Raw genomic sequence first — 25242 nt, 5'->3', positions numbered from 1 at the left:
ACACAATGGACACATGACCATCATTCAAATCAGGGGAGAAGAATAAAACAGGAAGGACTTGAGAAGAAAATAAAAGAAAAGTAGGGTCTTTTCTTTTCTTCCTCACCTCACACAACCCGACGGGGCTGCGCAAGCCCAAATTTACGAGAGAATGCAGAAGAAAGGATGGGGATGATGGGCAGTGGCGATGCCGCACGATGGGAGATGCAGCCACATCTCTGAGGTGTGCAGACCCAGTGGGTGAGTCATCTCTGGCATCCAAGATATGCCAGCTGTAATCCCGTGTCCAGCAGCTCCCCACAAACCAAACCGCATTCTGGGCTTTCCACACTGCTCTAAAAACTCTCGTTCCTTCTCGGTTTCTTTCTCTTCCTCACACAGGATCTCTGAGCTTTCTCTCTTGACTCGTACTTTCTGCTCCTCTTTCTCTTCCTCTCAGGATCCCTGAGCTTTCTGTCCTCTTAAGATGAGCTTTCTGCTCCTCTTTCTCTTCCTCGCATCCTGATTGTGCATGCCTCCTTTTTCCTCCCAGTATCTCGCTTTTTTCCTCCCCTCTCGAACTGGCATTCTCTCCCAAGGACAAGGACCAGATCCGAGCTCCTTTTCTTCTCACAGTATCTCGCCTTCTTTCGTCTCGGCTCATGTGCTTCTCTCGTCCTCTTCTTCTTCTTCCGAATCGCTTTTCTCCCATCTTGGCTCATGCAAGCATGTCCCTCTTTCAATGCAGCCCCCACCCCTTCCTTCACACGCCCAAGGATGCGACAGCAGCCATCAGCCCTTCTCTGTGCATGCAAAACGACCTTTGTGCTGTACGTACTGTTTCACATGCGAGAAGTGGTGTCCCGCAGGCCACAAACACCAAGCGTCATGTTTTGTGCCATGAACATGCATATGAGAATGGACAGTCCCATATTGTGAAGGTAATCAGATCGGCCCGAAGGTTTTACGACCACAGATAGACCAAACATGCCCAATTATGCAATGTGCAAATGAAGCAAAAACAAGAGAGGGACGCCCAAACGGCCACGGGGTTGAAGGTAAGACTGATGGGATGATGGAGGGATTGTTGAAATGATGTTAGGTGAAGGGCATTGTTTGTGGATTGAGAAAGCAGAGAGGGCAACGGACTGGTGGTGTGAAGTTGGGACGATTGAAAGCAGCAGAAGGTTTGAACGGACCAATGGGGTGAGGGAGGGATTGTTAAAATGATGTTTGGTGAAGGGGAGGTAATGGACCGATGGTATGAAGGAGGGAAGATTGAAAGTTGCAGAGGGGGTAAAGGAAGACATCACACAAGGGAAATACAAACTAACCAATACATTCTCACCGAACAACCTCTTGACAAGGTACCAAGGACTATCTACACAAAGATTAATGAAATAACTAATCCTCGGGTCACCGACATGTCCATGTATGCTCTCCCCCTGGGGTAAGTTCTCCAAAACCGTAACAATGTGTGCAATGCTTAAAATATTTTATAAATCTCCGGACGGTGTTTAGTATGACCCAGCCAGCTGTTCCTTATCAACCGTTTTGTTGGTGTGCTTGGTTGAGTGCTTAAAAGTGATGGGCAGAATCGATTCCAAAGTATTCAATTCCAACCATGGAATCAAAAGGAATCGAGTGGTGAACCGGAATCAGCGTCTCGTCTGAGTAATTCCTACTTCATAGAAAGAAGCGTTTTTTTTTTCGGGGAAAATTTTTCATCCCTGTTGGGCGTTCCAGTTACACATGACTTGGTTGTGTATTAATTGAAAAGGAACATGCCCCTGGGTTGTCCCATTTGCAATATAGCAGTAAAAGCAAATCATTTGCAAACTAAACACGCCACGAGGGTGTATTCCTTTTAAATGAATCGCAAGGCATTTCGAGTTGACCGGTAAAGCATGCTGATTGCTTTGCTGACGAATGGGTAGGCAATACATCCACTGATAAGTTTTGAAAACATGTCGTTAAAAAGGTTCAGAAGTGCAGTTTGGAATTATTTTGGGAGGATTAAAGAAGACAGTCCTGAAGTTGCATGCTCACTTTGTTCAATAGACATTGCTCATCACTAATGCATCCAATATGCGAAAACATTTGAAAACCAAACACAAGAGAGAGTACCGATTCGTGACGGTTGAGAATACGGATTCAAGAAACCAAAGTTTGCAAGAGCAACAAGTTCACTTTTGCAATCGACGATTGAAAGCACTTTTTCCTTGGTAATCACCGGTTCGCTGCCTTCCCTTCTTCTCCTCACACTGTCTTCCCTTCTCCTCCTCACGCTATCTTCCCTTCCCCTCCTCATGCTGTCTTCCCTTCCCCTCCTCACGCTGTCTCCCCTTCCCCTCCTCACGCTGTCTCCCCTTCCCCTCCTCACGCTGTCTCCCCTTCCCCTCCTCACGCTGTCTCCATTTCCCCTCCTCACGCTGTCTCCCCTTCCCCTCCTCACGCTGTCTCCCCTTCCCCTCCTCACGCTGTCTTCCCTTCCCCTCCTCACGCTGTCTTCCCTTCCCCTCCTCATGCTGTCTTCCCTTCCCCTCCTCACGCTGTCTTCCCTTCCCCTCCTCACGCTGTCTTCTCTTCCCCTCCTCATGCTGTCATTTCCCTTCCCCTCCTCACGCTGTCATTTCCCTTCCCCTCCTCATGCAGTCTTTTCCCTTCCCTTCCTCACGCTGCTTTTTCCCTTCCCGTCCTCATGCTGCCTTTTCCCTTCCCCTCCTCACGCTGTAATTTCTCTTCCCCTCCTCACGCTGTCATTTCCCTTCCCTTCCTCACGCAGTCTTTTCCCTTCCCTTCCTCACGCTGGCTATTCCCTTCCCTTCCTCATGCTGCCTTTTCCCTTCCCCTCCTCACGCTGTCTCCCCTTCCCCTCCTCACGCTGTCTCCCCTTCCCCTCCTCACGCTGTCTTCCCTTCCCCTCCTCATGCTGTCTTCCCTTCCCCTCCTCACGCTGTCTTCCCTTCCCCTCCTCACGCTGTCTTCCCTTCCCCTCCTCACGCTGTCTTCTCTTCCCCTCCTCATGCTGTCATTTCCCTTCCCCTCCTCACGCTGTCATTTCCCTTCCCCTCCTCATGCAGTCTTTTCCCTTCCCTTCCTCACGCTGCTTTTTCCCTTCCCTTCCTCATGCTCCCTTTTCCCTTCCCCTCCTCACGCTGTCATTTCTCTCCCCCTCCTCACGCTGTCATTTCCCTTCCCTTCCTCACGCAGTCTTTTCCCTTCCCTTCCTCACGCTGCCTTTTCCCTTCCCTTCCTCATGCTGCCTTTTCCCTTCCCCTCATCACGCTGTCTTCCCTTCCCCTCCTCACACTGCCTTTTCCTTCCTTCCTTCCTTCATTCCTTCACATTCCTTCCTTCATTCCTTATCCATTTCCTTTTTAATTACATATCCTTTCTTTGGTCTTAAATTTTTTTTTTGCCTGAAATTGAAACTTTTAAATGATCATTTCCTTTCACTCATTAATACAAACACCTTGTGTCCTGATGTTTTCTTCCTCTTGATACAATTTATGTTCCAATTGTTGCCCTCTCGAAGCACTCCACTGCCTTTTCAGCATGCCTGGCTGCCTCTTGTTACACCCTTCCACCCCCACTGCACACCTATGTATTAGATTGATAAGCTCTTTGTTTGACCCTGTGCTTTGGTATTGGGACCTTCGTGCTCCACCTATCTTGTGCTGTTGTTTTTGATGATCATTTGTGCCAAATTCAATTCATTTGATTAATGCCAATGTGAAAAGGGTGTGATGCACCCTTTTTGAATTGACAGTGGATGGAAATTTTCCATGTTTAATGTGGACAATAAAAAAAAGAATATATATATATGTATATATATATATATATATATATATATATATATATATATATATATATATATATATATATATATATATATATATATATGTATATATATATATATATATATATATATATATATATATATATATATATATATATATATATTTAATGGAATTAATTAAATAAATGGATTTTTTTTTTAGGATAATACCGCATTGTTTCTTAATGTAATGTAAACCAACAATATTAAGATTTTGCATCTTAACTGATTTTCTATAACTGTGCTTGCTTTTATCATTACAGCAACTTACCAGCGAAGTGTGTGCAAGAGGCACAGAAGCATCGTCAGGAGTATGAGGAAATGGTGGCTCAAGCACGAAAGAGAGGTAAGGTTATACATGTTTTACTTTAGCCATCACACTTTCACTGGCATTCTTTAACACTAGTGGGTGGACGTAGCTGAATACATGAGGTAACTAGAAAAGCATTGGGTAGAGCACATACCTATGCCAGGCTGAACAGTTTATGCTTTGTATCCCACTGTTAAGTTTGATCTGCATCTGACTTGAACCAAAATCTAATTGGCTTGTTCTCATCACCTAACCAACTCATCCACCTAGTTTTGTCATAATTCGTCCACAACTTTTTGGAAGTTATTCCAATTCAACTGGAAGTTTGGGGATGTTCAGTTGTTATATTATTCATAACTTTCTCCCAACAATGGATGGAGGTCCTCAATGCCAGACATGAAATCAGAGCCATATCCCTGGACATATCGCATGCTTTTGACACAGTCTGGCACCCTGCCCTGCTCACAAAACTCTCTTCCTATAGTATCCAAGGCCATCTCCACTCATGGCTCGCCAACGGCATAGTCAGGCTGAGGCAGACGAGGCAGTTTCCTCGTCGCTCATTTCCTGAAATATGATCTGGCAAGAGCCCTCTGGCCATCTGAGTCTCATTTGAGCATTAAAATTAGCCAAGAATAGGTTTCTGGGCATCAAAAATGCATTGGCTTCTGGGGGCCTTGAGCGCCCCCCAGACCCCTCGCCATAATGGCTTCACGCCGTTGGCGCTCACAACGCTGCGCTACGCGCACCGTCACGTCAACCAAGTTCACCTCTTTTCGCCTCATCGCTTTTGGACCTCTGGCTACGCCCCTGCTCGCAGACTTCCTCTCCTGACGCAGGAGTTTCATCCCGCTGGAGTTCCTCAAGGGTGCGTTCTGGGCCCTGTTCTTTTTCTGGTTCTCACCAACGCTCTCTCCTCCTCTCTGGAAAATCCTCTTTATCTCTTTGCTGATGACTGCACCCTCTGCCGTACCATCGGTCATCCCTCAGACCAGCAAGCAGCAGCTTCTTCACTCACTGCAGATCTGGGTAACATCACAAACTGGTCCAACACGTGGAACATGTCTTTCAATCCGGACAAATCTCACACTCACTGTCTCTCCGAAAGGACCGTTTGGCAACCCCCCCCTCACTTTCTCAACAATCCTCTGGAAGAAGTCCTTTCTTTCAAGCTTCTGGGTCTCACTATCTGCCATGATCTTTCCTGGGAAAGCCACATTTCCAACCTGGCCTCCAAAGCCAGTTGCCGACTGGGAATCCTCTGTCATTCAAATTACTTCCTCAGCCCACCTGAGCTCCTGACCACATACAAAGCTTTCATCTGCAGCCTGATTGAGTACTGCTCTGCCCTCTGGGCTGGTGCTCCTGCCTCTCACCTTTCTCGGCTTCACGCTGTGGAAACCAAGGCATTTTGGATCATTGGCATCTCCCGCGATGAGGTTGACTCTTTGGGTCTCTCACTGCAGGCAGGTCGGTGGTCTTTCTGTCTTTTACCGTCTCCTCTCTGGTCTCGCCTGCCCCTGCTGTGTCTGCGATTTGTCCCCACCATATTTCTGCAGGGCGCTCAAGTTCCGCCAACAACCCCCTTCTGGTAAAACTACCAAAATCACCAATCACTGCTCACCTTCACTCTTTCATTCCTCTTTTTTTTCCCACCGTTGGAATAAACTCCCTCACTCTGTTCAATCCCATTCTTCCCTCCAGGCTTTCAAAACAGCTGCTCACCACCACCTCTTATTACCCCACATCAAAATCCTCGATCTTTTCTACTCCCAATAATCCACCCCAAACCCACCTCCTTCAAATTCCCTACTTTCCTTCCTGAAAGTCACTGTAATGTCCATCCTGTATACCCCGTGTTCCCCGCCCCATCCCTCTCCCTTCCACAGATCTCCTAATGTCTCTGTCCCCACTGTTTTGTCCTTCCCACTCCCTCCCCTCTTGTCTCATGCCCCCCTTGCTGTGTGTGCATTGTGTGTTAGCTCTCATATGAGACTCGACAAGGTATACAAAAAACCAAAAATCTTTTGGAAGTTATTGTTGTGGAATTTGTTGTTAACCGACTCGGTGTAAATCCTATCACTCAATTTTCTTTTTACCCAAATAATCCACTGTCCACAAGGAAAAGTACATTTTATCAAAGAACATTTATTTTGCGGTACCACGGAGTCCAAAACACTGAGATGGAAACATCCACAATGATTCGCACAAAACTAAGTTTACATTTCCTGATATATATATATATATATATATATATATATATATATATATATATATATATATATATATATATATATATATATATATATATATATATATATATATATATATATATATATATATATATATATATATATATATATATATATATACTTTGGTTGGAGTGGAGGGGTCTGATAAGCATTAGGCAAAATAATTCAAAACGCAATACGTGTCCATTGGGTGGAAAGAGAATGACATAATCATGGCAAAAGTTGCAGTGTTATCAACCAGGTCACCCTGTTTCATAGTAAGGTATTCCTTTTTATCAATATTTAGGTCAAAAGACTCTTGGGTAAAGGGAAACATGACTGACAGCCAATTTGACTACAGCATAAAAAATTAAATTTATAAAGCACCAGCAACAATTATAATTGAGAGTACATGAATATAATTATTTTCTTCAACATTATCATACTTACTGCATATCATGCTCCATATCATTTTGGCCCTATCTCTCAATCGTAAAAAATCACTTGGAAAATAAAAAATTATCTCTTATCCGGATCTTCACCAAAATCAAATCAATTTGTCCTTATCACACACCCGACCTGTCCACCGAGCTACGTCCGTATCCATCTTTAACATTTTGAGATATAATGCTATGTATCATTTTTGGCCTTACCCAATGGTAAAGAATCACTTTAAATAATTATCAGATCGGATCTTCACCGAATCAAATTGATTTGTCCTTGTCACACACACACAAAACTTGTCCACCAAGTTTCATCCAAATCCGTTCATAACTTTTTTGAGATATCCTGCTTGCAGACAGACAGACAGACAGACAGAGAGACAGACAGGTGAAGACATAAACTCCGTCCACCTTCGGTGGCGGAGGTAATATAATAAGCATATTATTATGTAGGATGTTTATTATCTATTCTGGGACTTTTGTTTAACACTGGAATTTCAACAGAAACAAAGTAAAGAAAAAATATATATCATCAAGTTTTACCTTTAATAATGCATTTTCTCTTGTGCCATGGACACGCAGTTATTGCATTACTACTACATCGCCTACTTGTATCCTTCTCAATGGCATGCAGTTGTTGAGGATTGTTCATCGCAGCAGTTTTTCACAGCTTCATGTTTACACACAAACGTTACCTGCATTCAGAGTTCTTGTTAGCCCCTGTTGGGCTTCGAGCCTTAGACCGAAACGGGGGCTGATGGATTTGGTGTCAATTTTCATGTGCATACGTGCGTGCGTGCATCCACAACCATAGCTCGGACATGTATGGATGGATTTTATTCTTACTTGGCACAAAGACAACACTTGATGGGACACATATGCACATCATTTTGTTTCACAACGTGATCAAAGATTTCCAACTAGCGGCCATTTTAATTGTAAAGTAAAACAAAAACCTGGTGTCGAACATGTCCTCAACCATTTCTCGGCATGCATTTACCGATCTTGTTCAAACGTGGCACACAGATAATGAATGATGGCTTATGTAAGCACTTCATGTTTTTTCCGACATCAGATCCAAAATTGCCGACTGGCGGACATTTTGTTACTTAAATGTGTCCCCAACCATTTCTCAGAAATGCATGGTCCGATTTCGTTCAAAAGGGCAAAAACACAGCACATGATAGCATACACATCCACCACACTTTATTTTGTGATCTTATCAAAGATGGCCGACTGGTGGACTGGTGGCTATTTTAGTTGTAAAAATAAAAACCCGATGTTAAGCACGTCCTCAACCATTTCTCGGACATGCATTTACCGATGTTGTTCAAACTTGGCACACAGATCAGGAATGATTGCTTACATCTGCACCTCATTTTTTTTTGAGATGAGATCCAATATGGCTGACTGGCAGCCATTTTAGTTATAAACAAGTAAAAAAGACATAAAATATCATAGCCCCCATTGCTTTAGTAATTTTGCTGTACGGAGTTAAAGGGCGAGCCCATATTTATGTACAACTAAAATGGTCGCCAGTCTACCAGTCGGCCATCTTTGATCAGATCGCAAAAATAAAGTGAAGGATGCGTGTATGCTATCATGTACAGTGTTTGTGCCATGTTTGAACAAAATCGGACAATGCTTGTCTGAGAAATGGTTGGGGACACATTCAAGAAACACAATGGCCACCAATCGGCCATCTTGGATCTGATCTTAATATAAAAAGACGTGCTTGTGGAAACCATCATTCGTTATCGGTGTGCCAAATTTAAACAACATCGGTGCATGCATGTCTGAGAAATGGTTGAGGACGTGTTCAACACCTGTTTTTTTGTTTTGTTTTGTTTTACAAGTAAAATGGCCGCCAGTTGGCCATCTTGGATCTGATCTCGAAAAAAAAATGACGTGCATATGCATTCCATCCTATGTTGTCTTTTGCCAAGTAAGAATAAAATTGGTCCATACATGTCCGAGATATAGTTGCGGACGCACAAGCACACACACACTCATGCACGGACACGAAAATAGACACCAAATCCATAATCCCCCATTTCGGACTAAGTCCAACTGGGGTAAAAAAAAAAAACTCGATGTTGAACACCTCTTCAACCATTGCTCAGACATGCACTTATCAATGTTGTTCAAACTTGAAACGCAGATAAAGAATGATGGCTTACATTTGCACTTCATTTTTTTCGAGATCAGATCTAAGATGGCTGACTGGCGGCCATTTTGTTACTGAAATGGTTCCCCAACCATTTCTCAGACTTGCATGGTACGATTTTGTTCAAACTTGGCACAAGCACCGTACATGATGACGTACACGCGCACCTCGCTTTATTTTGCGATCTGATCAAAGATGGCCGACTGGTAGACTGACGGCCATTTTAGGTGTACATAAATATGGGCTCGCCCTTTAACTCTGTACAGCAAAGTTCTTAAAACAACAGGGGCTATGACATTTTGTCTTTTTTTTTTTTAACTTGTTTTATTTTAAATTGGCTTTCCTTTGTTGCACAATCTTAACTGGTGCTTTTCTGTCTTGACAGAGGTAAAAGAGGCAGAGAAACGCAAGAAGAAAATGAAAGAGCGGTGCAAGATCGAGGATGGCATATCCACCGCTGTGATGACCTGGAACACAGAGATTCTACCCAACTGGGAAACGTTGTAAGCCAGCTCTGGGACATTATATCACAACCTTATGGAATGGCACTTTGGTGTCTCAAACTGCATTGTTGTCATCCTTGCTTTGCATCATTGAGGTTTCCCTCTTGTTCAAAGTTGCAGGCATTGTACATTCAATACCTGCAGGAATTTCTTCAAATTACTGAAAATATTTGAAATAATCCAGGATAGCACTTGTGACATATGTTATGCCATTGAGATTCAAACGAAATCCTCTGTACAATTTCTTTCAGTTGGAATCAAAAGAGCCTTCAACAACAAACAGTTTAAACAACAAACAGTTTAAACAACAAACAGCATTCAAAACAGTTTAAACTAGAAGGGCACTCGGAAGAGCGCATACCTCCGCCACGCAATGCCTGATCCATGAGAACATATCAGGCCCAATACATTTTTGAAGTAGAAGGGCACTCGGTAGAGCGCATATCTTCTGCCCCATAATGACTGATCCACGAGAACATATCGGGCCAAATACATTTTTGAAATATCATTTTTGAGCACTATCTCTCACTGGAGAAGAGGGGCTTAAAAATTTCTAGTAGTCGGATCTGGATTCGGATCTTCACTAAAATCAAATGAATTCTTCCTTGTCACACACCCAACATGTCCACCAAGTTTCGTCCGAATCCGTTCACAACTTTTTGAGATATCATGCTTTATATTGGTTTAGCCCGATCTCTCAATGGTGAAGAATCACTGAAATAATTCTAGTGGTCGGATCCGGATCTTCACCAAAATCCAATCCTTACGTCCTTGTCACACACCGAACCTGTCCACCAAATTTCATCCGGATCCGTCCACAACTTTTTGAGTTATCTTGTACACAAACAAACACAAACAAACAGACAGAAAGAGGTGAAAACATAACCTCCTTCACCTCTGATGGTAGAGCTAATTATAAATCTGACAATAAAAAGAGCAATCAGAGATTGCAGACCCTCGCCTGGACTTGTTTTGTGTAGTGTTTGTGTCGTTTTGTGTGGTGTATTTTGTGTACTGGTGTGTTACCTAATTAATAAGAGACATAATTAGAACTGTCACTTTATAAATGTTGGCATTGATGACTGATTCAGCCATTTCAGAGATTTTTGAAGGTTAAAAAGAAATAAAATTAAACAATATGGCTGCCAAATGATGTGACTGATGACATCATGAATTTTTTCCCCTATGGACCATTTTATCCCTAGATGACCCTCAAAAATTTTTGTACTGATTGGAAGTGGCATTCTACATATGCAATAATGACGTCATAACGAGGGCACCCGTGACATCAAAAACAAAAAGTTAGCGGTTGCAGTTGACATTCGTGTCTCTCGGGACATGTTGCTCTCTTCGAGTTATCCAGCGGCGATGTCCTCACTAGAATAAAGTCCTGTCTCCTTCAAACGTTCCTCATAGCTTACTCTCGCTAAGCCCTGAAATCAATCCAGTAGCTCGATGCTGTACCCTCTCGATGACGGATAGATCCTTCTCCAGAAGTGGTGACCAAAACAGGACACAATATGCTAGATAACACCTCACCATATTGCTAAATCCCATTAACACGACCGACCGTTTATATTTATAATTAGCAAAGGTACACAGCGTTGCCGGGCACCGCTGGGTCCCTCCTCCCAACACCCTCCCCTTCCTCATTCCTCCTCCTCCCCCCCTCCACCCATCCCCCTCCCTCTTGACTCCCATCTCACCCCTTCACCTCCTCCCTCCCTCTTCCCCTCTGCCTCCTCCCACCCCACCCCACCCTCGCTCTTCCCATCTGTCGAAGTTGATTTCCTCTTTAAGCATTTGTAATTAGTGTGAATGAATAAAGACATTGTTCCTCAATCACAAAATGTTAATTGAAATTTGGTGAAATGCTGCAGTTGAGAGGATTCCATTGTAAACATAATTATCCATGTATTCTGTTATATTTGCTTTCTGTAAAACGTACATCTGCCTTCGGTTGATATTAATGTGTGATATTGATTTGTCATTTTTGATTAAAACTTTGGAACAACCTGGAAATGTTGCATCGGTTCCAGGAAGACTTAAGTTTATCAATTAGTACATGATTACATCTAACTTTAGATATTTCTTATTTAGTTCACAAATTTAATGAATACAATTCATGGCTTTTGTGTAGTGGCACCTGTCAGAATGTCAGAATGCAATGTTGTTCTTTATCAAGGCTGAGAACGTGCTGAAGTAATGATTCACTCCCTTGATCTGTATGCCTGGTGTTGGCTTAATGGTTCGGGTGGCAGGCTTTGGATCCTCGGGAACTGAGTTCAAATCCCGCTCAGCTGTTGAATTAATACCAGGTGGGGTTAACTCGGCCTGTCATCCTTCCGAGGTCGGCAAAATGAGTGCCATCTTGTTGGTATCGTGGGTCGGAGTGGCGACCCATCCAGGATTGTGCCCAATAGCCCAGGAGACTGCTTAAGCAGGACCAACGCTCTGCACAGAGTATGGTCCCAATGGATGGATGTATGGATGCTGGTATCCTGTGTCGGAGTGGCGACCCGTCCAGGATTGTGCCCAATAGCCAAGGAGACTGCTTAAGCAGCACCAACGCTCTGCACAGAGTGTGGTCCCAATGTCCTCTCCTCCTCCTTGATCCGTGCAACTGTTGGTACCTCCAAACCCCGTGGGACCTTGAGGGGCTGTTTGTGCTCTTTTCTGATTGGCTGCACTTGGGCCTTGCCTACTGGAACTAACATTGTTTAGACTCTGTTCCCATCCTTTCCCAGGAGCAGAAAGTAGTTAGTTTGACTTAAAACTTTGAGAAAAGTTACTCTTACTCTTTCCCAGATGAAAGGCTATTTTTCTTTATCCTGCTTGTTCAATCATTTCCCAGACTTGTCCCTGCTTCGATATATTAGGCTTGGATTAGTGAATTTTTTTTTTTTGAGAGTTTAATTGATGGATATTTCTTCCATGTGTGCGCACATACGTAATGTATTGAAGATTCTACTTTGTATGCCGAACCTGGGTGGAAATCGAGTTCATTCTTCCACAATTTGGCGTCCCTGGGTGGGCCACAACGGCACCGACTGGGGTAACAGCAAATAAGTGGCCATGAACTAAGAGGTAATGGGAGATGTTTGCTCTTACTTCAGGTCAGATGCTGCGCGTCTCAACTAAACGGGTAACGTGCTCCATTGATGGGAGAGGTGTACAAAGGAGAACCTTTATTGACAGGCATAAATTAGGAGGTTAGTGTCCTTCGAGACGGAATATGTGTTCAGGATGTTTGGGGAATTATCTATTTTTTTAATTTGTGTATTTGTTCATTGTCCTTGTTCGACTGCTCGTTGTGAAACTGCTTTGCATTGTGACAGTTTAGTTGGAAAGGTCTCTGTGCATGGATTTGAGACCCGTCTGTTGAAGAGTTGGTGTGTTTCAAGGTTGGAGTCCTGTCCTGATCAGCCAAAGAGCCATTGTGTGCAACCCTCCCTGCCCCGTTGAGGTCTCGGTGCCACACTCGGACATAATTTGGCAGTTCCACCTGAAGCTGGGACATAATTGAATAATACTGTTATCTCCTCCATCTGTAGTGATGGAATTCCTTTGCCGAAGGATTCGGAGAGGGTATTGCAGTTGAGTCCTTTTGTTTGCCTGTTTGTCTGTCTGTCTATTTGCATCATCTTGCCATGTGCCAATAACAAAAATGTAAATGCATGCACACTTCTCCACGTATGTTGTGTTCTCACATGTATGATTGATGAACGATGCAGTGAATTAAACCCTCATTACTTTTAATACCACACACACACACACACACACACACACACACACACACACACACACACACACACACACACACACACACACACACACACACACACACACACACACACACACACACACACACACACACACACACACACACACACACACATCCTTCAAAATTGTACTTGCCACCTGTTGTTTTCTTGAATGTGCCTTGCAGATGAACTTTTCTTTTGCAATTGAAAATTCTTTAGTTTTGATTGCTTACTAGAGTTTAAGAAAAAAAGACAATGCATTATCGGCTGGTTACAGGAAGCAGACGCGCTGGGTGAGGGATCTATGGTGGCAGGGTATCCCTCCAAGTGTGCGGGATAAAGTCTGGAGCCTGGCTATTGGCAATGACCTCAACATCACACATGGCACGTGACTACTTCCTTTTTCAGAACACTATTAAAAAAAATATATATATATATATATATATATATATATATATATATATATATATATATATATATATATATATATATATTTCATGGTATAATAGTTGACTGTTTTGTTCTTATTATATACAGGAAAAAATATCGGAATTTGATAAATTTGTCTCTTCTTGTGTCCAATAGTTGAACATTTTATGATATACCTGCAGAGGTCCACTGCTCTTGGGTCCTCGGTGTAAATCGAGGTTTTCAACTTTGTTAACCATTTGTTTTGGTCTCTTGGATGTAAATCGTCACATATTGAAGTGTTCAATAGATAGGATGCCAGATAATAAGGCTTTAAGAAAAACCGTCGGTGGTTTAAAAAAAAACAAACCCCCAATGTATTGCACATCGTTTTTGAATGGGGATAACAATATCAAAATATTTATTTATTTATCTATTTTTGTAGTTTTTAGATCCTCGTGGAGGATCTCTAAGTCTTACTCACGTTGTTGTTCTTCATCTTCTTCTTGTGGACTTTTTTGTTTCACAGCCTACAGTTTTCATCGAAACTTCCTGAAACTTGGCGTATATATGTAAAAATACCCTGCGCAGACAGTAATCATCTCCGATTTTGAAAATTCCTCCTAGAAAAAAAAGTTATGACCTCAAAATATCTCCGCTAATGGAAATCGCCTAAAAAATTATCTCCGAAACTCGGCAAGCTTTTTGAATTCTGTTTGCGGGAATCGAACAGGGCATTAGCAGAGATGAATTACCGCACATATGATACATCACTATGACAAGCCTGGTGTTGGCTTCGTGGTTAGGATGGTGGCTTGGGATCCCAGGGTCCTGAGTTCAAGTCCCGTTGGCTGCTGAATTAACACCAGGGGGTTAACTCAGCCTGTCATCCTTCCGAGGTCGGCGAACCGGGCGTAGTGGCGTGCGCCTGTAATCCGGCTACTCGGAGGCTTGGGTTGGAGGATCGCTTGAGGACGGGAGCTCTGCGCTGGGCCGCGCTATGAGAGGGTGTATGGTAGCCCGGAATCATGGCGAAACACAACCCTTATCCCTGTGTCGTAAGAGGCGACCAGGGTTGCGTCAGGAAGGGCATCCGGCGTAAAACCTGTGCCAAATCAGTATGCGGATCATAACAGATGATCCGCTGTGGCGACCCCTAATGGGAGCAGCCGGAAGACGAACAACAACAACATGATACATCACTATGACGTCATTCCTATTTTTATGACGTCATTCCTATTTTTTGACATTTTTTGTTTCACAACCCAGAGTTTTCATCGGATCTTTGTGAAACTTGCCATGTATATGCAGAAAGCCCACGCGCAGGCAGTAACAATCTCTGATTTTGGAAATTCTTCCTAGAAAAAAAAGTTGACGTCATAATATCGCCGCTAATAGAAATTGCCTATACCATTATCTCCGAAACTAGGCAAGCTGTTTGAATTTTGTTTGCGGGAATCAAGCCGGGCATTAGCACAGATAATTTATCGCAAACCTGATACATCACAATGATGTTGTATTCGTTTTTATGATGTCATCATAAAGAGGACGAGGATCTTAGCTCATTCGAGCTTGTTATTTTTCAGTGTTACGTTCGTTTTGTTTGGAAGTCCCTTTAAAAGGAGGGGTAGTGAACATTGAGACGTTAAGTTTTATTGTCGTCAACGACTCAGCTGATGTAATGGTTAGAGCGTCCACTCTGAGTCAAGTCGGTTAGTGGTTCAAACACCAGCCGAGTCATACCAAATAATTTAAAAATGGGAGGTGCTACTTCTTTTCTTGACCTCAGCATTAAAAAGACAAGAGACAGACAAATAACCATAGGTTGGCAAACATTGCATTGACCTGATGGGTCTATTGGTGTCCTCCTGTATTGAAGTTCCTTGAAGAACACGTGTAACTTAATGAAGTATTTTTTTACATTTTGGGGAGAATGGCAGAATAATATTTTACAGTAAAATGCAGACAGCCATGATTGGGCCATTTTTTTGTTTCCATTTTCTGAAACTCGTCAATTTTGATGGCATGATTAAAATGCAACATTACACCTTGCTGAAGGATTACATAACCATTTAGTCGTTAATTGTTTTGTGTATATATATCCAGGGTGTTCCCAAAAAACGTACACACACTTTGCATGTTAAGACATTGAAAAATGTGGATTGAGATGTGATAATTTGTACGATGGCATTCGTGTTGGCGTATGAATTCACACATTGCATTATGGGTACAAATTCAAAATGACGGAATCTCTTCTGATGTTTGAGCAACGTCAGTTGATTTTGAAGTGTTAACCTTGCACATCAGCTGATGAAGAAAGTGCTACCACTGTGTTGCAAGTTTTAATTTGTTTGCCAAAATTTTTGCTAAAACACTGTTTCCATGAGACTGACACTTCCAAAACAAGTGTACACTGGATTCTGAAAGCTGCCAAGTGGAAATGGTACATACCGAGAGTGGCCCAGGCCTTCAGTGAAGACTATCCAGATTGTCGGGTTTAATCTTGTGAATGGTATTTATGTATGCGTGATGACAAATCCTTTCCTGATATAATGGTGTTTGCGGATGAAGCGACTCTCAAACTTAGTGGCACCATCATTCTGCACAACTGTGTTTACTGGTCCTCTGTTAATCCACAATTGATTGAAGAAAAGGCGCTAAATCTTCCAGGCGTAACATTGTGGTACGGGATGTCTTTCAAAGGACTGGTCAGACTTTTGTTTTCTTTGAAGGGACTGTCACTGGTATTTCTTACTTACCAATGCTTGAGGAAAACGTGATGCATTGCATTGATGTGATGTACACCAAGGAAGATGTTGTTTTATTCCCAACAAGATGGAACACCACTGCATTTCCACCACGGTGTGAGAGGTTATCTCGATACTCATTTACTCTCGATAGAGGTTATCTCGATACTCATACACACTTCTCGAAAAGGAAGTGTGGAGTATCTCTCTCTCTCTCTCACTCACTCACTCACTCACTCACTCACTCACTCACTCACTCACTCACTCACTCACTCACTCACTCACTCACACATTTTATCCATGAGACAAATTGGAATAAAAACAGTGATACGGAAGTTTACAACTCTCATCTGAAGGTGTGTGAAAGCAACATCAATGAGGATCCTATTTTGGATATGACCTCATTCAAATGCTTGTATACAATCTATGCAATTTATCTCTGTGTTCAAAAGGAAACTCGGTGCTCAGGTGCAAGAGAGTTGATAATTATTGATACATCAAAAGAGGAGAGGCAGAGGAAATTGACGCTTATCGTCTGCTTTCTTTTTTTTCTTCTGTTCCCCCCCCCCCCCAAAGAAACTGACATACAAATTTCTGAGCTATTGAGCTCCTGTGTTTGAAGAGCTAACTAAACAATACGTGAATATCCAGTATGTTACGAGCATTTCAACTAAAGGGTTATCCATAATAGAGTCCCCATTTTCAATCCCATGTTCATGTAAATTAAACACTAAAATATTTTCTTCCTGCAAGGCCATTTATTACAGTTTTAATTTGTAGACATCCAATTGCGACATAAGCTCCTGCGTTCTCAAGCAGGTTTTTAATGTTATTTATTTATTTATTTATTTCTTTTCAATTGTTCGACAATATTTTTCATTTAACGCCAAAGAAACTCCTCTTGTGAATCAACAAAAACATTGTGGATATAACTTTCTAATTAATCCAAATTAGTGGGTTTGCTGGCATATACTTTTTCTTTAACGCATCTCCACAAACAATTTTTTTTATATTTTTTATCACACGGGGTTAAATCAAGACTTTCTTGATAGTCACTCTATCGGTCCTCGTCACCTGATCCATCTTTGTTCAATGAGGTATCCAACCAATTACGAATTTCATCCAAGAAGTGCGGAGGGGCACCATCTTGTATATAAATGGTTTCATCTGCGTTGTCCCATTGCTGATTTTTGGGCATTTCTAAGGATCTCTGTCCGTTCATCGAATCGCCGAAGATCTAAGGTCCGATGAGTTGGATTGAAGTCATTGCGCACCGAAGAAGCAGTTTTGGCCGACTTTGGCTGCTTTTCACTGTCATTTCTGGATCATTTCCTGATCAACATGGAAAACAGACTCGTCAGTCTAGACTCTAGACAATGTGATGTAACACACCTTGGATGCAAGTGATGAATCCACTGAAGGAAATGTTCACAAACTCCTTTCTCTTGTCACAATCATCAGGAAGCGACTGCTCAACATAATGAGAGGTTTGTATGGTTTCCATCCCAATTCCTTCAAAATTGCATGAATTGCTCTAACTTATTCCACTCTCCCTCACCGCTGTCTGCTTGACTTATTTGGGCTCTTGTGAACATGTCTCTCACCCGGTCAATGATTTCTGGTGATCTCGCTGTGGTATGTCTTCTTGATCTTCTTGCGTTCATGACTGAACCATTTGTTATAAGCATTTGGTGACAGTTTTTAATCGTTTTTGAATCCAAAGTGGCATGTCTTCCCATTTATGGAAACCAACATCTTTGAACTGCATTTACAGACTGCCAAACCTCATACCATGCAGCAATTTGTACTCTTTGAGGAACAGTTAATCTCTCAACCATAATGGATTAATCTGAAAGTAAAGAAGAAAAAAAATTATAATAATAGCAATAAGCAAGCTTTGTACCTTTAATACTCGACCCATAATAACAACAGAGTATTTCTATATTTAAAATAGGTCACCCTGTATGTGCTAGATTATATAAAGGACCACCCATTAATGAGTATATTGTGAGTTAAAATCGAATCGCATAAAAAATGAGGACAAATTGTACTATTGTAATCTGTAATATAGACAACATTATGTTAACTGTACCTAAACATTGTGTGTGTGTGTGCGTGCGTGCGTGCGTGCGTGCGTGCACGCGCGCGCGCACCTGCAAATTGCTTCTGTTGTTATCTTCACATGTGGGTGGGTTTCAGGAGTTGAAACAGAGACCTGCCAGGTCTCAAAATATGTGCGTGTGCGCGCTTGCGCGCTTTCACACGTGCATGTGTTTTTAGTTTTGTTTCTTTTGCTTTGCAGAGCTGTATGAAATATTTTTATCACGAGCCATGGAGAAATGGAAACGGTTTGAAGATTTGAATATGGAGAATGGAGATGGTATTGATCATTTTTTAAAAATTTATTTCAAAAATCAAATTGTCTATTTTCTTTGCTGTACTTTCTATCGATCACGGTTGGGTTCAGGGGCTGTTTTGGAATTCCTATCTGAGCATGGATCCCATATACGGTGTTTATTTGTCTTATTGTCTACAAATCTTGTATTTCACATAAAAATACACTGATGTTTCACAATATTCTTGTCACATTTGTATTAATATGTATCAGCTCCAACAAAATTTTGTGATACGGTATGGTGGTGGTGTATAATTTCTAAACTATTAATTGTAAAGGCAAAGGAAGTTATGTTTTCACCCCTGTCTGTCTGTCTGTCTTTGTTTGTTTCAGTGCAGGATATCTCAAGAAGTTGTGTACTGATTCAGACGAAACTTGGTGGGCACGTTGGGTGTGTGACGCAGAAGAATTGGTTCAATTTCAGTTAAGATCCGAATCCAGATCCGGTTTCGAAATTTTTTTTGAATTTTCAAGGTGATTCTTCACCATTGAACAAAAACGATATATAGCACGATATTTCAAAAATTTCTTGGGCCGAATATGTTCAACTGGATCGGGCATTGCATGGTGGAGGTGTGCTCTCTTCCGAGTGCCCTTCTAGTTTTTTGTGGGGGGTTTTTTGCTCTTACACTTGGGATACTTGAGTTGTATTGTGTTTTGTAATTGTTAATTGTATGTTTTCACCCTTTTCTGTTTGTTTGTCTGTGAGCACGATGTCTCAAAAAGTTGTGGATGGATTTGGTTGAAACTTGGTGGACAGGTTGGGTGTGTGACAACGACAAATTGATTAGGTTTTGGTGACGATCCGGATACAGATCCAGCCTATTCGTGGGATACAAACCCGAAACTGTTCAGTGTGCCCTCCACTGAGTGTCGTTCTCGTTTTGTGTGTATCTGCACTTGTCATGACATGGATGTGTAATTCAGCAAGCACATCGTCCACAAAGACTTTTTTTGATTATCTGGGTCATTGTGATTGAAAAGTGTTTTGATATGAGTGAATCGGTCAAAAATGACCAGTGAGGATGTTACCTGAATCGGCTTCAGGCATATGTTTCGGCATGCCCAGAAATAACCGTGTGCAATTGGCCTTATGATCAGTCCTTCAGGTACAAACGGTTGTCCTTCATCCAGGGCATGTAAAAAGAGCATAGACCGGGAGCTCGTCGGTCATCTCTCGTACCTCATGATAAGGTCATGGTACCTGATGATAATGATGTGATAATTCTGCATCTAATGGGCCAACACATTGATCAATAAGCATGGTAAGTCTGAGGTGACAGGGACATCAACTGTGGGGCAGTTCTGTTGAACATTGATCATGAGCACTATTCTGCTGAAACAAAGGCCTTTGTCAATGCAGACTTTGTACGCTACATACCACTCATAAAATCTTGTGTTGATCTCGTTTTTGTGTCATTGAGGAAAAATCTGCAGACTTTGTCCTCACTGCAAAAGAATAGAAACATATGTGGCAGGACTACCTGCAGTTTAAAGTCTGAGACTTTAAATACTCTGCATTGAACAAAAATACTTGATGATCTGCCATATCCCTTTTAAGTGACATAGTTAAGGATAAGTAAGATAAGGTTAGGTTTTAGCATACTATTCATGGTTAGATAATAGAGTAAAGTTGCTGTGCTAAATGTCAAATAAAGATTTATTTTTGTATTACAGACATTCTGGTATGTGTCCTGGCAGGGAGATTGGGTGGGTTGGAGCATCCCTCTGGCTCATTCAAGTTGGGGTGTGTCGTCAGATTTGAATATACAGCTTTTTGTCATACTTTTGCATGTAATAAGAGTTCAAGAAGAATAAATCTCTGTGAGAAGATTTTATGAGAAAAACATTTCCCACTCCCCTCCATGATTCTTCACAAATTTCAGACTAAAACCAATTTTCTATTTTTGTTGGCCTTGCCACTGCTTTTCTTCCAATTTAAAATGCCCACTTTAAGTTTTCGTGGCAACTCTATTTAGCTGAGAAAAGTAGCTCATTACTATAAAAAGCTATTAAATAAAGTAACTCACAACTGTTCAGCGACTGCAAAAAGTAGTTAACAACATGACCGTCACTATGCTTCGTAAACGACTCCCCAACTGCTCATTTGTTAAAATCCCGATGCAAAGTTGCTTCCAAAAGACAAGCTATCATGAACTGCGATCTGGTACATTGGCCGTCCATTTTAATTGTCGCTAATAAGTCTTGTCCTTCTCGGGTACCATGCCAGTTGAATCATACGAGTTGTTAATTTGGATGTTACTTTGTTTTCACCTTGCAAAAAAAACTCTTATCAAAATTGACATGCCAGCTTCTCTTGTGCATTGCACCATAAAGTTCTTCACTGATTATTGTTTTTTTTTTTCTGTTTAGCCCTGCATGAATGAAGCCTTTGGTTTCTGAGACTTTAAAATATTATCTTCATACTCAACTAAAACCCTTACGATTGTCTGCCGACTTTCTTTCAAGTGGTGGGGCAAAGATTAAGTAAGATTGGGTCTGACTTTATGATAATATTTATGGTTTGATAATGGAGTGAAGTAGCTGTGCCAAATGTGAAATAAATATTTATTTTTGCATCAAGGGCATTCTGGTATGAGTCTGGTTTGCGAGTCATAGTTTATTTGTTCTTTCCTTAACGGTTCGGGGCCTACAAGCGACCCCATGATGTGGCGTGTGTTCCGCCTTTTACTACAGTCACATCTGGATGCGACTTCTAAGCGATCGCAACCCCTGAGTATGTGACAGTATTTTTCAATATTTATTTCTAATTAAAAACAAACAAACTTTGTTAATGATGCGTTGTTGTTCTTGTTGTTGAGGAAGTTTATTACCCTGCACATGTGAAGCGAAAAGCAGACTTCAGCAATTGGTTCACTTCTGTCTGTCTCTTTCCATCCGTCCACAAACGTCAGTTTATGATCGAGGTATAACTTAATTTCAGTTGAATGTTATATTTTGAACACAAATTGGAACATGAATCGGGAAAAACAAACCTGTAGTTTTGTAGTACTTTGGCTTTGAATTTGTCCCAATTTTATATGCGCAGAGAGGAATGAGAATGATTTTTTCTCATTCTGCCCGTCTGGCAGTCAAACGTAATTGAAAATCATTCCAAAGAGGAAACTTACTATTTTAAGGACGTTATAAAGGATACACAAAACGGACAAATAACGAATGTAATGTGTGTGATAAGGTGGTCTAAAGCTACCACGTCAACAGTGGTAAACTTCTGGAAAAAATTTAATACGACCTTTAAAATTTATATTTTATTTCAGTTGAATTATTAACTTAAACAATGTACGGGGTAAGGTGTTCTATGAACTCTAGTTATAGATGTGGTCGATAGACTGCTCTCATGATAAAAAAAAATGACCATCATTTCAGTGAACAACTCCATAGATGTGGCTGAAGATTTGTCAAGAGTGTGATTTGAGAAACAGTTTTGTTAGTGATAAATCGTATGTCTGTCTAGGCATTCTTCCCAAGTGTTTTGAGGAAGATCAAATGGATGCTTTATGGACGTTTTTCAGTTAATTGTCTGTTGTTACAGTATGCCTTTTATGCATTTGTGTGTAGTGGAAGCAGAGCTGGAGCTGGAGCTGGAAGCTGTTGGAGCTGACAGGGAGAATAGTCTGGAGTTGATAAAGTTGGACATTTCTCGCACATTTCCCACATTGTGCATATTCCAGAAGGTAAGTCATCACAAATTACACCTCTTGTTTTTATATGCCCCATATCCTAATCTATCAAGTCGTCATTGTGTTCACTGAACTTTAGTAGAATGTGTAAATGATTTTATTGCATTACACCTTGGAGCAAAGCTCAAACTTTCTTTTGCTGCATAATTTTTTAACAACCCTCTATGGTGTGCCTTTTGCAGGGGGGGCCATACCACAATGTTTTGCAGAACATCCTTGGAGCTTACACTTGTTACCGGCCTGATGTAGGCTATGTAAGTCTGTGCTTGTAAAATAAATATTGGGGATTCCCAATTTTGATTTTATATATATATATATATACAGATATATATATATATACAGATATATATATATATATATATATATATATATATATATATATGTATATATATATATATATACAGATATATATATATATACAGATATATATATATATATATATATATATATATATATATATATGTATATATATATATATATATGCAGATAAAGTCATCCCTCGCCATATTGCGGTTCACCTTTCGTGGTCTCGCTGTATCGCGGATTTTTAACTCTTACATATCTAATTTTATATCGCGGATTTTTCGCTATATCAAGGGATTTTGCAGTATAAATGTATTTTTATATATTTATTATTTTAATTATTTTTATGGTAAAATAAGCATTTTCTTGCCTAAAAAATAAAAAACATAAAAAATAAAAATAAAAAAAATATATTACAAGAAATAAAATACTGTCCATCGTGTACAGTAGAAGAGTAGACAGAGTCGTGCGTATGGAAAACGCAGATGCAGCCGCTTCCACTTGCGCTAGTTTACCCATGTGAGATCGTACACAGCATGCTATTGGCTGATGGATGGGAGGCGACCAACCAGAGCATGGTGTTCTGTATCCTGGGTTCTGATTGGCTCAGCGACCGTAGCATCATTCTCTGCATCTCCCGCGCATAGCATGCATTCAGCATCTCGCCTTGTCCATTTCACATCGACGTGCGATCGCTACTCGTAGTGTTACTCTGCAGTGTTGTGTTTGTGTGAATTATCTGTGAAAGTTTTTAATTTATTTCAACCCCTACAATGCCGCCCAAACGTTCTGCACCTTCTAAGGTAACTGGCACTGAACCTAAGCAGCAGAGGAAGATGCTAACCATCGTAGAAAAAGTGCAACTTCTCGACATGTTGAGGCAAGGGAGAAGCTTCGCTGCTGTAGGCCGCCATTACGGCATCAATGAATCTGTTTAAGAGTATAGGAAGTGTTCATAAGAGTATGGGAAAGGTTAATAAGAGTGTGGGGAGGGTCATAATGCTTTAAAATATATATAAATAATAAAATTAACATATGGTTGCTACTTCGCGGATTTTCACTTATCGCGGGGGGGGCGGTTTGGAACGTAACCCCCGCGATAAACGGGGGATTACTGTGTGTGTGTGTGTGTGTGTGTGTGTGTGTGTGTGTGTGTGTGTGTGTGTGTGTGTGTGTGTGTGTGTGTGTGTGTGTGTGTGTGTGTATATATATACACATATACATATATATATATATATTTACATGTGTATATATATATATATATATATATATATATATATATATATATATATATATATATATATATATATATATATATATATATATATATATATATATATATATATATATATATATACATACATACACACTTGCGGTTATGTAAAAGCCCTGGGGAGGTACATCCATCACACAAAATAATGCTGGAGTTTAGATATTTCCATTGTGCATGTTTAGTTTGGTTATCTATCCCCTCATATCAGGGGAAAGGGAGATTTGTTGTGATTATAGGTAAAACCTTCCCCATTGTTCTCTTCTTTTCTGAACCTTCATTTTCCAACTCCGTATTCGAACCTCATTTCCAAGCCCTTATTTTCTGACACCCGTACTTGAACCGACCGCCATTTTCAAACACCCATTCTCAAATCCTTAGTTTCCCACACCAGGATTCAGGTCGGGTATGGGAGCATGCGCCGGAGCAGTGCGTCGCTGCGTCCACTTTCTGCCGGTACTCCAGCTTAAACGGATTTAAGCTGCAACTTAACACCGGATTTAAGCTGAAACCAGGACTTGAACACCCGTTTTCATGCATTATTCTCAACGACGTATTCAAACCACATCACCTCACCAGAATTTCAGCCAGATAATAGCCATTCCAGCGCTGCATTGGTTGTCGTTAATCACTGTTCCAGAATCGGATCAAACAAGACTGCTTGAAATGCCTCTCCTCCCCCCTCCCCCACTCCTCCGGTAACCAATCACAGCCACTGCATCGCAGCGTGGGTTGGTTGCCAAAAGCGGACATGACACTGCAGGAGACAATAAAAAAATGTGCAGATCTGGTACGGTTCGAAACCGAGAAGGGGGCAGCCCAGATCCTGAGGGAGTTTGCGTCCAGTCCAGGGGTGAATACTAGAGCACTTCGAGCGAGAGAGCGCCAGGCGGGACAAGTGCTGATGGTGGTTTGCAAAGCGCCAAGCAGAGTGCTTCTCAATGCTACCAAGTGGAATGTGAGGGCATATGAAGTAGGGCATTCCCCAATGCGGCAGGTGACATGGGCGTTCTTCACGTCTTGGTGACTCAAAAGGTTACTTGCGTAGCACTCTCCAAACTGCAGGTGGAATGGGTAGAACTGATTTCTTACATGTCTTTCACACACGCACCATAAAACCTTGCATCTTTCAGCACGTACGCATCATGGCTCACCTGTTGTGGATTATCAATGAACGACA

At 41.3% G+C, this 25242-nt stretch overlaps 1 protein-coding gene across 6 annotated transcripts in view; it reads left to right on the top strand.

Moving 5' to 3' along the window:
- LOC147034741 (TBC1 domain family member 14-like) overlaps nt 1-25242 on the top strand; it is a 115912-nt gene that overhangs the window by 69261 nt on the left and 21409 nt on the right. For 5 of the 6 annotated variants that reach the window (XM_085888126.1, XM_085888133.1, XM_085888142.1 and 2 more), the window contains 6 exons: nt 4084-4166; nt 9357-9474; nt 13516-13622; nt 18696-18773; nt 22368-22483; nt 22672-22743. In XM_085888126.1, the coding sequence (XP_085744252.1) occupies nt 4084-4166; nt 9357-9474; nt 13516-13622; nt 18696-18773; nt 22368-22483; nt 22672-22743 (574 nt within the window). The remainder of the gene's footprint in view (nt 1-4083; nt 4167-9356; nt 9475-13515; nt 13623-18695; nt 18774-22367; nt 22484-22671; nt 22744-25242) is intronic. The other variant, XM_085888152.1, reaches the window with a different exon arrangement.

Source organism: Eptatretus burgeri, chromosome 1 (assembly GCF_056783735.1).
Source record: "Eptatretus burgeri isolate ZD-2024b chromosome 1, Ebu_testis_v1, whole genome shotgun sequence".
NCBI classification, from domain to species: Eukaryota; Metazoa; Chordata; class Myxini; order Myxiniformes; family Myxinidae; genus Eptatretus; species Eptatretus burgeri.
Note: the sequence above shows the minus strand (reverse complement) of the source record. Positions and strands in the feature narration are given on the sequence as shown.